At 33.4% G+C, this 16018-nt stretch overlaps 1 protein-coding gene across 2 annotated transcripts in view; it reads left to right on the top strand.

The window, feature by feature from the left end:
* The first annotated feature begins 481 nt into the window (after nucleotides 1–481).
* METTL15 (methyltransferase 15, mitochondrial 12S rRNA N4-cytidine) overlaps nucleotides 482–16018 on the top strand; it is a 192290-nt gene continuing 176753 nt past the window's right edge. The window contains exons 1-2 of one of the 2 annotated variants that reach the window (XM_028117739.2): nucleotides 482–590; nucleotides 3537–3823. In XM_028117739.2, coding sequence (XP_027973540.1) covers nucleotides 3554–3823 — 270 coding nt within the window. In that variant the 5' untranslated portion in view covers nucleotides 482–590; nucleotides 3537–3553. Of the gene's footprint in view, nucleotides 591–673; nucleotides 745–3536; nucleotides 3824–16018 lie in introns of those variants that run through there. The other variant, XM_028117738.2, reaches the window with a different exon arrangement.

Here is a 16018-nt window from a genome sequence, read left to right as displayed (position 1 = left end):
TTTAGTTTGGCGAAACATTAAGGAGTATAACAAAGTATAAGAGACTGGTGTATTTTGGAACGAAATGAAGGAAAAAGAACCAAAATCTTAAAAACATGTAGTGCTGAAGGAGACAGAAATTCCCACCTTTTGTTAGAAATTGGAGTATAACTAATGGCTGTGTTATAATAGAACACAGAAATTTAACATAGCTTCATAATAAACCAAACAGTGGAGATTAAGGATGAAATGGAAAGTTAGATTTAAACTTGACTCAGACATTAAAAAAACAAAACAAAACAAAACAAAACAAAAACACGTAAAAGTAAATTTAAACCTGGCAGTAGTAGGTTCTTATTCCTGTCCCTTCCAGGAACACTATTTGAAACCCCCAGTGCCGGCAACACCTTTTGTCAGCTGGGTCCTGGAAACAGCGGAACGAAAGGCAGACGGTTTTGTGTTGCTGGGGCGGACGTGGGGCCAATCTGTCCGTCCCTGCAAGTTTCCCCCAAGGTTGGGACCTAGACGTGCGGCAGATTCACGTTCTCTGGCACCATAGTGGTCGTCGCTGGCCCGAATTAGAAGCCAACTGAGAATTCTTCGTGCCTCAGGTGAGGAGAAGGTGGCCGAGACCCGGGAGCTCTTTTGGAGCCCACCCCATGCCTTTGGGGGAACTTCCAGAGGTCGCCGGATTCGCCCAGGACAAAGAAAACACGCTCCTGCTCCCGCTTCCTCTCCTCAACTCTCATTCATCTGAGCTCAGAAGTTTGTAAACAGTTTTCCTTCTTCCGAGTATAATTCTTAAGCAAAAGGATGCATTCTTCCTTAACTTTAGAACCTCTTTCACTTTCTGTGCACTCGGCTGCCAGCTTCCAGGCTGGGTTTTTGGCCTTAGGAATTAAATTTTCCAAACGGTTTTCTCCGGAGGGAAGGCTAAGTGCAGTGATGGTAATTGGTAGCACCGTTGAGGAAGTAGCTTTCAAAGGTATCACTCACCGTCGTGTTCCTACAATGGAAAGGGTAACCTGGCCAATTCCCTGGATTCAACAGCTTAAACTGAACTTTGCTGGCAAAGTTAAATGATTTACCTAGGGAAACCACGGAGTTGGCTCTAGCGGTCAGGTTTCCCAACTCCCCGCTTCTTTCTTGTGACCGGAGGAAACTTAAACTACCTTAAATCATTTAGGGTGCTCGGTTCGGAGCCAGCTGCAGGAGTGCTCTGGGTTATCTGGTAGGAGACCGGGCTGCCTAAAGGGATGGAACTCCCTAATATAGAGCTTGCCCCTTTCCATTCTTAGGGAGGTATTCAGGAAACAACCAAAGAGGAAAATTATTGAAATCGTTTCTCCATGTTGACCCACGTTAGTAGCCAATTGGTGCATAATAAAATCTTTAAGCTTTGTACCTGGAACAAAGTTGAGTAAATACATAGAAATTGAATGCAGAAGAAAAGAGTTAAATGCTAGCAAAATGCTAGCAAAAGAAGCATTCCGCCCCCCCCATCTGTTCTACTTGCTTTTTCCTATGTGGTTTTGATTCCTGTATTGGAATTGATTCACATATTTATATCTGGACACACAGTGTAGACTGCTTAAATATTCCACATTCCACTATTTACGCCTATACATTGCATGTCCCTGTTACACTGTATTTCCAAATGGAGTAGGACCAAGTAATAGGATATTGGTTCTTTACAAAAAAAGAATCTAATTCATGAGATAGTACAAATATATAGTCAATGTAATTAAAGTACCATTCAATTACATGGGTGCAATAAACAGAGCCAGTAGTCTATGTTTGTAGCATAGAGGCTAAGATAAGATTTAGGCTCTGGGGATAGAATGTTGGAATTACAGTTCTAGCCTTATAGCTCTCTAGGTATATGACCTTTTGGCAAATTACTTCTCTGTTTTCCTCATCTGTAAAATAGAAATAATACTACCTACCTCTAGGAGGTGTGATAAGGATTGAATGAGTTTAGTAGTGTTTGGTAAGTGTCCAGTAAATGTTAACACTAGGTTAGAGGGTAGTTGGGTTTACTTTGTATAAGCTTTCTGAAAAACCCGAGGCACAATTAATAATTTGGCTAACTTGTCACCAGTGAACATCCAAAATATTATTTAAACACTTCCAGTCTTTTTTTTCCCTATATTTTTCCTGTGTCACATTTGCCACATAATTCTGTGGATTATGTCTTAGGTAAAGTTGGCATTTCCTTAAGGTAACATTTTGTTGGTTTATATATTATATTTATATAATATAAATGTATTTCTTTTCTAGTCATTACATGTGATCAACTTTTCAACATTTTTCATTTCTATTGCAAAAGGAAGGGAAAGCATATTTAAGCAGGATATTTATGTTTCTTTTTTTGGTGGGGGAGATATTTATGTTTCTTGAAGCATTTTGAGAATGTGGTTTTTGGTACAGTCAGGCAGGTGAAATTTCCTAAAGTAAGTTTTGATAAAAATATTCTGTAGAATCTAGAGTTTACCCATCCATCCATTTTTTTTTTTCCCTTCAGAAAACACTTATGAAGCACCTAGTGTGCATCTGCTTTTGTGGATATAAAGATGTGGGTCTTATTCTTAAATAACTAATAATCTATAAGGAAGGAAGAAGAGTGTTAACTTGGTATTTACTGTAGTAGTATTAAAAACATTGCTTAAAATCTAATATATAAAAAGCATAGTGTTTCCAAAAGGTTTTCTGTTACTATATTTCATAAATACTTTTTCCTCTGCATTTGAAACAGTTACAGATTGTAGAATCAAGAACAAGCGTGAGAAAGTTAAGGAATGTATTAATTATTTGCTTGTTTTGGGGGGGGCAGGGGACACACAAAGCATGCCAAAGTATGCTCAGTTGAGTGTTTATAAAGTTATAATTTAAATTGGAACATGCTTTACTGATAGAGGCCATGGTGAGATAATCTCGTCAGAGAATATTCATAACCGGTCTGCAAGATTTTTACAAACTGATTTTTACCTTCATTTCTTTTTGGATAAACATGCATATCTTTTTCCAGGGACAATTTTTCAAACAAAGTTAAACTGAAGATGAAGCTTTAACATGAGAAAAACAAATAGAAGAGCTTAAAATAAAAGACCGCCTGAACCTGAAATAGGATAATATTCGTAATCCCTTTAATCATCCAGATAGCTATTTTTAAATTTAAATTCAATTAATTAACATATAGTGTATTATTAGTTTCAGAGGTAGAGTTCATTGATTCATCAGTTGTATATACATCACAACTGCTCACAAGTGCTCAATACATCACATTCCCTCCTTAATGCCTATCACCTTGTTACCCCATCCCCCAGCCCCCCGCCAGATAACTTTTCCAAATAAATAGTTCTAATGCACTGAATCCATTCTTTAGTTAATTAAAGTTAGAAAAGTATATTTCCAAAAAATGACTTAATAATCAATTTTTATATTCCTGATCATTAAAACGTTAATGGTTTTAGAGCTTATCAGGCCATATTAAAAAGTTATATAAAATTATGTATTTTAAAAATCAACAATCATGATATTTTTAATTTTTTTTCTAGATTTGTTGACCTACAGAATGCTTCGATACCCATATTTTTGTAGGATCTATAAAGAATTTCTTTCATGCTGGTTGGAATCTGGCATATTTAATTTAGGTGTCTGGCCAAAAAAAATACATGATACAACACAAAGATATAATGAATATGAAGCCCAGATGCAAACAGATCAAACTGGAACTCAGGAGATACACAGATCTCAAGATAGAGATTTTGAAGCCATGACTAAATTACATATTCCGGTAATGGTGGATGAAGTTGTTCGTTGTTTGGCACCACAAAAAGGCCAGGTAAGTTGATTAGTGTTACTGTTTTTTAACATTTTTCAAATTGAGATATTCACTTTTCTTAATATTTACAATTTTAAAGTGTACAATTCAGTGGTTTTTAGTATATTCACAAGGTTTTACAATCATCACTATCTAATTCAGGAGCATTTCATCACTCCAATAGGGATTCCTGTATTCCATTAGCATTCACTCTGCATTGACCCCCTTCCTCTTGCCCCTGACAACTATTAATCTTTATTTTTTGTCTGTGTGGAGTTTCCTAATCTGGCCATTTCATATAAATGGCTTCATATTATATGTGCACTTTTGCATTTGCTTTGTATTACTTAGCATGTTTTCAAGATTCATCCAAGTTGTAGCATGTGTCTGTACTTCATTTCTTTTTTCCCTCAACTACGGCATTTATGGACATCCTCTTTACGCATTCACCAATTGATGGCACTTGTGTTTCTACTTTTTGGCTGCTATGAATAATGCTGTTATGAACATTCATGTACAAGTTTTTGTGTGGACATATGTTTTAACTTCTCGGGTATATACCTAGGAGTGGAATTGCTGGGTCATATGGGTGACTATGCTTAACTTTTTGAGGATCTGCCATAGCATTTTCCAGAGTTGATTAGTTTTGTCAAATAATAGTTTTAAAAGAAAAAGAACATGACATTGTCTGAGTGGTTTGGATATGAAAACTGAGTTCTAGCATAGATTCTTTGTAATTTTGGTATCTTTTCAGGAATGACTAGAGACAAAAGTGAGGATCTGAATTCCTGTTCCTTGTTTTGTTACTTTTTAACTACCTTGCTCTCTGATTCAGAGTTCTTCAGAGAACCAACAGGATACGTGTGTGTGTGTGTGTGTGTGTGTGTGTGTTTGTGTATGTGTATGTGTGTATACATATGTGTATACACACATACACACATACGGGGAGGAGCAGAGATTGAATGACTGATTTCAAGGAATTGAATCTCAAAGAGAGGTGGTAAGTCCAAAATGTGCACAGTAGGCTGGCAGGCTGGAGACCAAGCTAAGAATTGCAGTTTGAGGCCAAAAGCAATCTGTTGGCAGAACTCCTTCTTGTTCCAAGGAGGTCAGTCTTTGTTCCATAAAGGCTTTTCACTAATTGGGTGGGGCCCACCCACATTATGGAGGGTAATCTGCTTTACTCAGTATAGTAATTCAAATTTTAATCTCATCTAAAAAAGAAAACTTTCACAGAAACATATACAATAATGTTTGACGAAATATCTGGGCACTGTGGCCCAGGAAAGTTGACATATCCAATTAACCATCATACTTGCCTTATTTAGTGTTGCTGGCAGGATTATATAAAGTTTTAGATACAAAAATGCTTTAAACTCTATAAAGAGATTACAGAAATGTTAGGTGATATAATATCCAAAAAGACAAAGCTAGAAATTTTCTGGAAATTAAGCACATTTACAAAAGGAAAAAAAATCATTATCATAGCAAATTTTCATCAAGTGTGTTTTTATAACTTAATGCTGATACTTAGTGTACTGACTTCAGAAATATGGTTTCTTATTTTAGAAGTACTATTATTACCTAAATCAGTTATTTTCATTCTAAAAGTCACACCTTTCTTCTTTTCCAGGATATAGTGGCTTAGTGGTCAAGAGCAAAGATTTTATAATTGGACTGCCTAGGTTTGAGTCAGTCATCTAACACACATTTGTGTGCATACACGGACATACACAGCCTTTAATTTTTTTTGAGACTTCTTTAAGTTGGATCAGACAGTTTTCATGAACTAAGTTCTAAGCTATATGCATAAGTATGCTGGAATGGCTGGATGTTGCTCATATGAAAGCTGTCAGTGATATGACTTAGGTTGCTTCATCACAAAAATATTCGTTTACCTTATCTGTAGGCAGTATATATATATATAACAAGATAAGCCCAGTATTCTTAAATTAGATTATGTGTACATCTAGCTCAGTGTTGTCATGTAGTAGGAACTCTAAAATATACACGAAAATGTAAATAAAATACTAAATTGGATAAAACTTCTTGTTAAATATAACTTAATTAAAATGAAATTCTCTTCATTTTCTGTAAAGATTCATAATGCATGGATAACAATTAATACCCATACCTAAATGTGAGCCTAAAAAGAAAAGTACATATAAATATATATATATGATGTAATTGAGATATATATGAGAGGGGAGGGACAATTAGTAAAAAAGTGGAACAATTTGAATTCAGTGGCTTGAATTTGACCTCTGGAACCAGAAACTAAAGCTCATTGTATAAATTTTTTGAACCCTAGTAGCAAAAACTAAATATTTATCTTAACATTAACCTTGAAGTAGAAAAAGAGCCAAACAAAAACAAACCAAGCCCTACAAAATCTCCTATAAATCAGCATTGGATCTGCCTTTGTTCTAAAACCAGGTGGAATAAAATTAGACGATTTTACAACGACCTATCCTGACGTTTCATTTTGTTCAAGTTTCTGACAAATATAATGTTGGTTTATTTTGACGTTTCCATTGTTCTGATTTGAGTTGGGTTTTCTAGTAACTTTTTATAGAAAGTTTAATTTTATAAATGTTCTTTCTGAAAACTTTCATGTGAGGTACATTTAGAGACAATGTTATTTCTTACCTTTTCTGCTGTCTGGCAGACAGCTTTATTCACTATTCCCTTAATCTTCCAGTAATAAAAACTGGTGACAGTACTTGGACAGGAAAGGTCTTGATTTCTTCCAGAATCCATTATTTGCTTCTTTTCTTCCTGAGCCTTTTCCCCAAAATTATTTTCCTTTGCAAACTATGAGTCATACACTCACTTGTATCAATCACCCACTTAATTACTGTTTTTCATATCACCTTCAATGGTGAATTTACAAATGAAACTTTTGATCATAACAAGAATTTTAAAAAATATCTAAATGTAGTTTTCGATGAGGCCTTGGTCATCTAATGGTTATTTCTTTTTTTTTTATCATTTAAAAGTTGCTTATCAAAAGAAAATAATTTTGGGAATTGCTTCTACATCATAACCAATTTAGTGGATATTAATTTAGTTTTGCAAATATATGTTTTACAAAACATGATTTTTACATGTTGTTACAAAACAAATACAGTTTTACAAATTTGGATTAAAAGAAAATAAAAATTTTTCTTCCTCTTCCTTGGGAGGTACAGAAGGAATTGAATAAATTATAATTCTTTCTCCTAGCCCAGTTTTCATTATTTCATAATCTGGTGAATAACTTTTTATAAGAATATTACTTATTCTAAAAAATTTTTTTTCCTTGGAGATGTTTTAGTGTAGGCCACCTTGGTCAATGTTTCATTCATAATTTCTTGAAAACCAGAGAAAAAGCATGATCTGCCTAGTTGAAGATGGTAGCAGTTTGGAGGGTATAGGAGACTTGGTATTCTTTGCCTAAATACTAGTGCCAGTTTAGTTTGGTGCCGTGGGGTTTCTGTAAGAGTGATAGGTTATGAGGGAGATGAGGGACATTCAAGGACTAGTACCAGTAGCTGTGTAATTTTGGGCAAGTAACTTATGACTGTGCTTCAGATTCTCCATCTGTAAAGTGAGGAAATGTGACCTACTTCATGGTCACTGTGAGGATTAGATGAGTTCACATACATAAATTGCTTAGAATGATATCTTCCAAGTAATATGAACTCAATATTAACATTAGCTGTTGTTATTATTACAGGGATAGGAAGGGTTGGAGTTGGTCGCTAGATACAATAAAATTCAGGAGAAAAATGCTGAGAGACAGCAAAGATGGAAATAAAAGTTCAGGAAAGGTGAAACCAACATGTTAGGAATTGAAAAAGTGCTGTTTCCTTTGTACTTTGGAACTCTCATCATGATCCTTCAGGTCTTAAGTCAAATTTCACTTTCTCAGGGAAGTTTTTTCTGAGCCTCCAAGGGGGGCAGGTCTCCCTGTTACACTTTCATGGAGTCATATACTTTTCTTTCATACCATTAATCATAATTTATAATTATAACATTTTATGAGATTATTTGTTCAGTGGACTGTCCTCCATGAAGTCATGGACATGTTTTTCTTGTTTTCCATTATATCTCCAGTATCTAGCACAAGGCCTATAGCATGGTGGGTTTGTAATGATTTTTAAGTGAATGAATAAAAGTCAAAGTTAACTGGAGGACAGACGTGAGGCACAAATAAAAGGAATGTCCTTTGGGTACTGAGGTCACTTCTCGGGCTCAAGACTTTTATGTGATTCCAACCTCAGTGTGGCAGGCCTGGTCTGATGAAGTAGTTGGAGAAACCTGGTGAGGAACAGATAGGAGGACTGGGAAAATGAGCTGGTATCTAAACTGATGCAAAATCAATTATGATAAATATCAGACTAAGGTTGTAAGGTTGGTTTTATGCATATTCAAAATAATTATCTTCTCTATTTTGATATTCTAACATTTAATATTAATTTCATAATTACTAGATTTGCTGAAGTTGTCATGGTACCAGATATGATAATTTTCTTTATAAAAAAATTAATTATGCTCTGCATGATGGATTTTTCTTAAGATCAGTAGCAATATTTTACTTGAAAATCTTTATAATCTTTAATGTAGAGTAAACATTTGATAAAAAAATGAAATGAAAATCCTGAAACTGTATGTTTTGTCTATTTATTTATTTATTTATTTATTTATTTATAAAAGATCTTTATTTGACAGAGAGAGATAGTGAGAGTGGGAACACAAGCAGGGGGAGTGGAAGAGGGAGAAGCAGGCTTCCCGCTGAGCAGGGAGCCCGATGCGGGGCTCAATCCCAGGACCCTGGGATCATGACCTGAGCCAAAGGCAGACGCTTAGCTTAAGGACTGAGCCACCCAGGCACCCTAGATTTGTCTCTTTAAATATTGAAGGCTGATTGGCCACAGAGAGGAAGAGTTTAATTTATTTCATTTGACTTCAAATTGTTGAAAAAATTAGGAACTTTTCTAAGAGGCAGGATCTTGCCGGGAGTTCTTGCCGGGAGATGCATTTTTTTTTTTTTTTTTTTTAAGGAAGAACTATTAAAATCTCAGATGGAATGGACTGTCAAGATACAGTATTTCCTCTCCCTTATTTTTTTAAAATATAGGTTTCTTTGAACTAAACTTTTATTTTACATTGCACTTTACCATTGTTTATTTGAAAAAAAAGGTTTCTGTCTTAAAAAAATTATGTAGGTAATATAAGTGACCTTTGTATCAAAATACCTTCTGCAGTTTAATATTCTAGTGTTACACTGGTAAATATTTTATACCTGGTTTGAGAGTCAGGGTGGGGTATAGATTTAAAAACAAAAACCTTGATTTATTTTGTTTTGCAGATTTTCATGATATACATGTTCCTATTATGGCCCATTTCAAGCTACCAACCTGATGTCACTGATTGTAGTGTTAGGGAGAAATATGAATAATTGGTGGTCTCCAGCTGGTGTGAACAATGCCAGATACTACTCTCATGATGCCATTAGATATCTGTGAATTATATAATGGCACAAAATTTTGCCTTAGAATTCTGAAAATCGGTATAGTCTGTAGAGTTTTCCCTTAGCTCATCTGATGTTACCTCGTTAAGAACTGTGTTTTATGTTTCTCTGCTATAGAAGGTACCATGGTGTAGCCATAGGATACCGTTTTTCATAAATTTTTTAACAGCAGAATTCTTTTTTCTCTCTCTAATAATCCATCCCAAATATAAAACAGATAAAAACAGCATTGCATAATATAAATTTTATATAATTTACTTTCTACAAAATCAATTATGGAACAGAGGCATTTTGTTGCATGCAAAACTGAAATCAACATCAATGTCTTTTTTTTTTTCATAATTTGGATTCACACTGGTAAATTATAAAATGGGATAGTTTTTTTTAAGAACAGTCTTCCTGAAATCTCAGCTTAATTTTTAATTGAATTGAGGTAGTAAGAGAATTTTAATTAGATTATAAAAGACATTATATATTAATAAATATATTAATTAAAGGTTTAATACAGCAAGAAGACATAGCGATTATAAATATTTATGCATCTAGTGTCAGGCCATCAAAATATAGAAGCAACACCTGACAGAATTGAAAAGAAACATTGTGTTATAATAATAGCTAGATATTTTAATACCACACTCATGGTAGTCTCTAGAATAATCAGAAAAATATTAGTAAGGAAATAAAGGCCTTAACACAGTAAGCCAACTAAATCTAACATATATGCAGAACACTCTACTTAACAGTAGCATACACATCTGTCTCAAGTGCATGTGGGACATTTTTTAAGATAGACCATATGGTAACTGGAAAATTCATGAATTTGTGCAAAATGAAATACTCCTAAACAACCAATGGATCAAAGAAGAAGTCACAAAGGAAATTAGGAAATACTTAGGAATGAAAAAAATACAACATACTAAAACTTATGGGACAGCAAAATCTGTGCAGTGGGAGAAATTTATAGCTATAATTGCTTACATTAAAAATCAAGAGAGATGTCAAATCTTTCGTAATGTGTATAAATGCATTTTGTAATGTGTATAAATGTTGAATTACTGTGTTGTCACCCGAAAGTAGTATAATGTATGTCAACTATACTTCAATTAAAATTGCAAATCAACAACTTAAATTTATAATGTAAGAAACTAGAAAAAGGAGGACAAACTAAACCCAAAGGTAGCAGAGGGAAAGAAATTAAAGATTAGAGCAGAGATAAATGATATAGGGAATAGAAAAACAATAGAGAAAATTAATGAAGCCAAATTGAAGAGATCAACAAAATTGACAGTCATAGCTAGATAGACTAATAAAAAGGAGAGATGGCCTAAATTATAAGATTGAAAATGGGGACATTACTACCAATTTTGTAGAAATAGGATTATATAAGAGTACTATGAACAACAGTATGTCAACAATTTGGATATCCAAGATGAACTAGACAAATTCCTAGAAACACAAAACCTACCAAGACTAAATCATGAAGAAATAAAAAATCTGAATAGACCTGTAACTAGTAAGGAGATTAAATCAGTAATGAAAAAATCTGACAAAAACACTTGACCTGATGCCTTCACTGGTGAATTCTACCAAACATTTAAAGAATAATTAATTTCAATTCTCAGACTTATCCTAAAAAAATTAAAGAGGGAGGAATGCTTCCTAACTCATTTTATGAGGCCAGAATTACCTTGATACCAAGGGCACTACAAGAAAACTATAGGCCAATATTCCTTATAAACATTGACACGAAAATCCTCAACAAAATACTAGTAAACAGAATTCAGTAGCATATTAAAAGGCCTATGTATGATGACCAGGTGGGATTTATTCCAGGAATGCAAGGATGATTCAATGTACAAAAATTAATCAATTTAATCTGTAATATCAGCATCTGTAATATCAACAGAATGAAAAGAAAAATACATGATCATTTCAATGGATGCAGAGAAAGCATTTGACAAAATTCAGCATCCTTTCATGATAAAACACTCAGCAAACTAGGAATAGAAGGAAACTATCTCAACTTAATAAAAGTCTTTTATGAAAAACTCACAGTGAACATCATACTCAATGACGAAAGACTGAAAGTGTTTCCTCTAAGATCAGGAAGAAGGCAAGGAAGTCTGCTTTCACCACTTCTATTCAACATAGTACTGGAAGTTCTAGCTAGAGCAATTAGTCAAGAAAAAGAAAGAAAAGTCATCTAAATTAGAAACAGGAAGTAAAATTTTCTCTGTTTGCAGATGATGTGATCTTATAAGTAGGAAACCCTATGGATTTCTCAAAAAACAAACAAACAGAAAACCACCCCAAAAACCAACCTGTTAGAACAAATAAATGAATTCAGTAAAGAAGCGTGATATAAAGTCGACACTCAGAAATCACCATACATGAACAATCAACCATCTGAAAAAAGGAAGTTACAAAAAGCAGTTACATTCACAGTAGCATTGAAAAGAATAAAATGCTTAGGAAATTAACTTCACCAAGAAGGTGAAAGACTTGTACAATGAAAACTGTAGAACATCGCTGAAAGAAATTTAAAGAAGACATAAAAAAATGAAACAAATGCTGTATTCATGGATTAGAACACTTAACATTGTTAATGTCATTAGTACTCAAAGCAGTCTACAAATTCAGTGCATTCCATATCAAAATCCCAATGATGTTTTTATAGAAATAGAAAAACCCATCCTAAATTTTATGTGGAATCTCAAGGGACCCTGAAGGGTCAAAATAATTTTTAAAAAGACAAATTACTACAAAGCTATAGTAATCAAAACTGTGGTAGTAGCATAAAGTCAGACATAGAAACAAATGGAATAGAGCATAAAGCCCAGAAATAAACCTCTACCTATCTGGTCAAATGATTTTTGACAAGGATACAAAGACCATTCAATAGGGAAAGGACAGTCTTTTCAACAAATGGCATGGGGAAAACTGGATATCCACATGCAAAAGAATGAAGTAAGACCCTTACCTACCACCATATACAGAAATTAACTCAAATTGGACCAAAGACCTAAATATAACACCTAAAACTATAAAACTCTTAGAAGAAAACATAGGGCAAAAGCTTTATTTATGACATTGGATTTGGCAGTGATTTCTTGGATATAACACCAAAGGCGCAGTTAGCAAAAGAAAAAAGACAAATTGTACTTTATGAAAATTAAAAAAAATAATTTGTGCATCAAAAGACACTATCCACAGAGTAAAAAGGCAGCTCACAGAATGGGGGAAAATATCTGCAAATCTGATAAGGTTTTAATATCCAGAATATATAGAAAACTTCGAAAACTCAATAACAAAAAACAACCCAATTCAAAGTGGACTTGAACAGACATTTCTCTGAAGAAGATATATGAATGAAAAGATGCTTGATATTACTAATCATTATGGTAATGCAACTCAAAACCACAGTGTGGTACAACTTCATACCCATTAGGATGGCTACTGTCAAAAAACCCAGAGAACAAGTGTTGGTAAGAACGTAGAGAAATTGGAATCTTGTGTGCTGTTGGTTAATGGAAAATGGTAGAGCTGCCGTGGAAAACGAGATGGTGGTTTCTCAAAAAATTAAAAGTAGACTTAACATATGATTCAGCAACTCCATTTGTGAGTATATACTTGAATTAAAAGAAGGGTCTCTAAGCAGTATTTGTACACTCATGTTTACAGCAGCATTATTCACAATAGCTAAAACGTGGAGTGTTCATTGGATGATAGATAAGCAAAATGTGGCATATATATACAAGGGAGTATTGTTCAGCCTTAAAAAGGGAGAAAATTCTGTTGTCTGCCTCAGCATGTATGAGTCTTGAAGACGTTTTGCTAAGTGAAATAAGCCAGTCATAAAAAGACATATATGATTCTGTTTACATGAGGTATTTAGTGTAGTCAGAATTATAGAGACTAAAAGTAGGATGGTGGTGGCCAAGGACTGGGAGGAGTAAGGGGGCAGGGAGTTACTGTTCACTTGGTATAGTTTCAGTTTAACAAGATGAAATAAGTTATGTAGATGGATATGGTGATGGTGGCACAACATTATGAATGTATTTAATTCCTACCATTGAAATGTATACTTAAAAGTGGTTAAAATGGTAAGTTTTTTCTTATGTGTATTTTAGTACAATTTTAAAGCAAGTTATCTTTTTGAAGAAGACAATTATATTACTTGATGGTTTCTATGAATAGATGATTGTTTTATAATTATATGAAGCAGTCAAGTAAAATGAATATTGTTGCTTTTTATTTTTCTTTTGCAGATTTTATACTTGCAGAGTTTTTCTATGTATACTTCTACAATATGTCTTTAATATATAGTTAAAAATCCCATTAGTATTGGATTTCATGATTAGCTTTGTGTTTATTATATGTAATATTTTATTACATTTATTTTGTTAAATTTCACTTGGGCTATTAAGCATTTATAGATTGCTACATTACCTGGTGATGTGATGAACATTTTACATACTGTTGTTAAAGTATTTAAAATCTTATAGGGAGTTAACCGTATTAAATGCAAAACAGACAAATATTGATTTCTTATCTTTGATCGTATATTAAAATTTTTATCAAATACTTTTAATAAAATTTACAGTTTATGAAAATGCAATGTGTATTAGTAAATCCCATCTTACTCAGAGTGTCAAATTTAGAAATTCCTCTTAGAGTTTTGGGGTGGAGCATATGGAAATATGAAACTCACTGGTAAATTTAACATATTTTCTTTAATGGGAATGTATATAGTAAATGTTATTTATAAAATGTTTGTTCATATCTTGTTATAAAAAATGTGGAGAATTGATGCAGACAGGAGTTTCTGGTTGCTTTTTAAAATTTTGCTATGTGTATATAAACAAGGTTTTTCCAGCTAAATGAACTACTCGGTCATACCTAAAATGTTAGTTTCTTTAACAATTTAAAGTTTTTAATAAAAATGTGTCACTTAAAACTAAAAGGAAAATAACTTGTTTATGCTTATTTTTTCATAATTATATGACAGTATTTAAAATATTTTACATATATGTATTTTTATAACCATTTATGTAAATAAATATAATTATATTAATTTTCATAATGAAATCTTTAATATATAGTGTATTTCTTGAATGTCTATTTACCTTTTCCAGTAAGTTGAACATCCATGAGAATATTCTTGCTTTTCTATCAGTGAATTAATGCATTTTTATCACTGAATATAATTTTCTTCATTAGAGTTTAGAAGCAAATTATAAATAGAGGGCATAGGATAAATAAGGCCAATAACTTACTTGATTTTTTTTCCCATCCAATGTCTTTAAATTATCTTCTTATAATTTGGTCTTTTTGGTAGTCCAGAAGCTGAATCTTTATTACATTGTTACCACTAAAATATAGTTAAGATTTTTAAATTTTAAGTTCAACTTAAAAGGTAATCAGAAACTACAGTTTTAAAAATTGCTGGTCCAGGGGCGCCTGGGTGGCTCAGTTTGTTAAGCGTCTACCTTCGGCTCAGGTCATGATCCCAGGATCCTGGGATGGAGCCCTGAGTCGAATCCTGCTCTCTGCTCAGTGGGAAGTCTGCTTCTTCCTCTCCCTCTCCCTCTGCCTCTCCCCCTGCTTGTGCTTTCTCTCTCTCTCTCTCTCTCTCTCTCTCTCTCTCTCTCTCTCTCTCTCTCTCTCTGTGTCAAGTAAATAAAATCTTAAAAAAATAAATAAAAATCACTGGTCCAAATATAACCCCCAAATACATGTGTTTCTGTGGTTATGAAAAATGATGTTCCTTTATATCTAAAAGTCAGATATATGTATTGATTTTTGAAATTTATTTAAGAGCCATTTTTCTAGTTCGGTAAATTAGAGACACAGGAAGAAAACAGAGGTCCATTCTAGAAGGGAAGCTCCAAGAAAACGGAGGAGAAACAAGTGACATTTTTTGGTTCACAATGCACATTCTCATGAGTCATCCAGGGTACTGGTTACTTTCTATTTAGGTCAGTCAGCACTAGTCCTTAATCAATAGTCTAATCATAGTTATTGCAAGAGGTTAGGTCCAGTGGTTCTTTTCTTTCCTATTGTTTTTCTAAGTCCCGTATTATTTTTGTTAAGAGTGGTAGGAAGTATACCCTGACATTGTAAGTTATCGTAACATTTATTTACTTTTCTTCCACTACTTTCTCCTCGTATAACAAACTACTGAGCTGTAAGTAGCATACTTAAAATGTTATTTTATAATAAACCAAGTTTCAAAGCTTTATGATGACTCATCTTTTTGTAATGTTCTGTGAACCCTCTCTTTCCTCTTTTTTGGGGGTGCTAGTTTTTGTTTCCCTTGGGTGAAACAATTACCATTTACCAGGAGGTCATTGCATTTAAAGGTTTTATTTACTTTGATGAATGTTGTTTTAGAAAGTGTATTTTTTATAGTTACTTGTTTTTCTTGTTCTGTGTAAACTTTTTACTTGTTTGGGTCTTCAATATATGAGATGTTTTTATGTCCCATTTCATGCTAAATTAAGCATATATTTTGTCCTTGTCATATTTATTTGCTCTGAGTGGTATATTTTTCTGTGTTTATCATTAAATTTCCAGATAAAACCTAACTTTTTCTTTTGTTGTATATATATTTTTCTTTCTGGAAAGCAAAAGAAATTAACTCTGGATATTGAATATATTCATAAAGATGGAGGGTTTTCCACATGAGGCCAGTGTTTGCT

The sequence above is a fragment of the Eumetopias jubatus genome, unplaced genomic scaffold (assembly GCF_037043125.1).
Source record: "Eumetopias jubatus isolate StellerSeaLion01/CBP00866 unplaced genomic scaffold, mEumJub1_p1.0 scaffold_13, whole genome shotgun sequence".
Taxonomy (NCBI): domain Eukaryota; kingdom Metazoa; phylum Chordata; class Mammalia; order Carnivora; family Otariidae; genus Eumetopias; species Eumetopias jubatus.
Note: the sequence above shows the minus strand (reverse complement) of the source record. Positions and strands in the feature narration are given on the sequence as shown.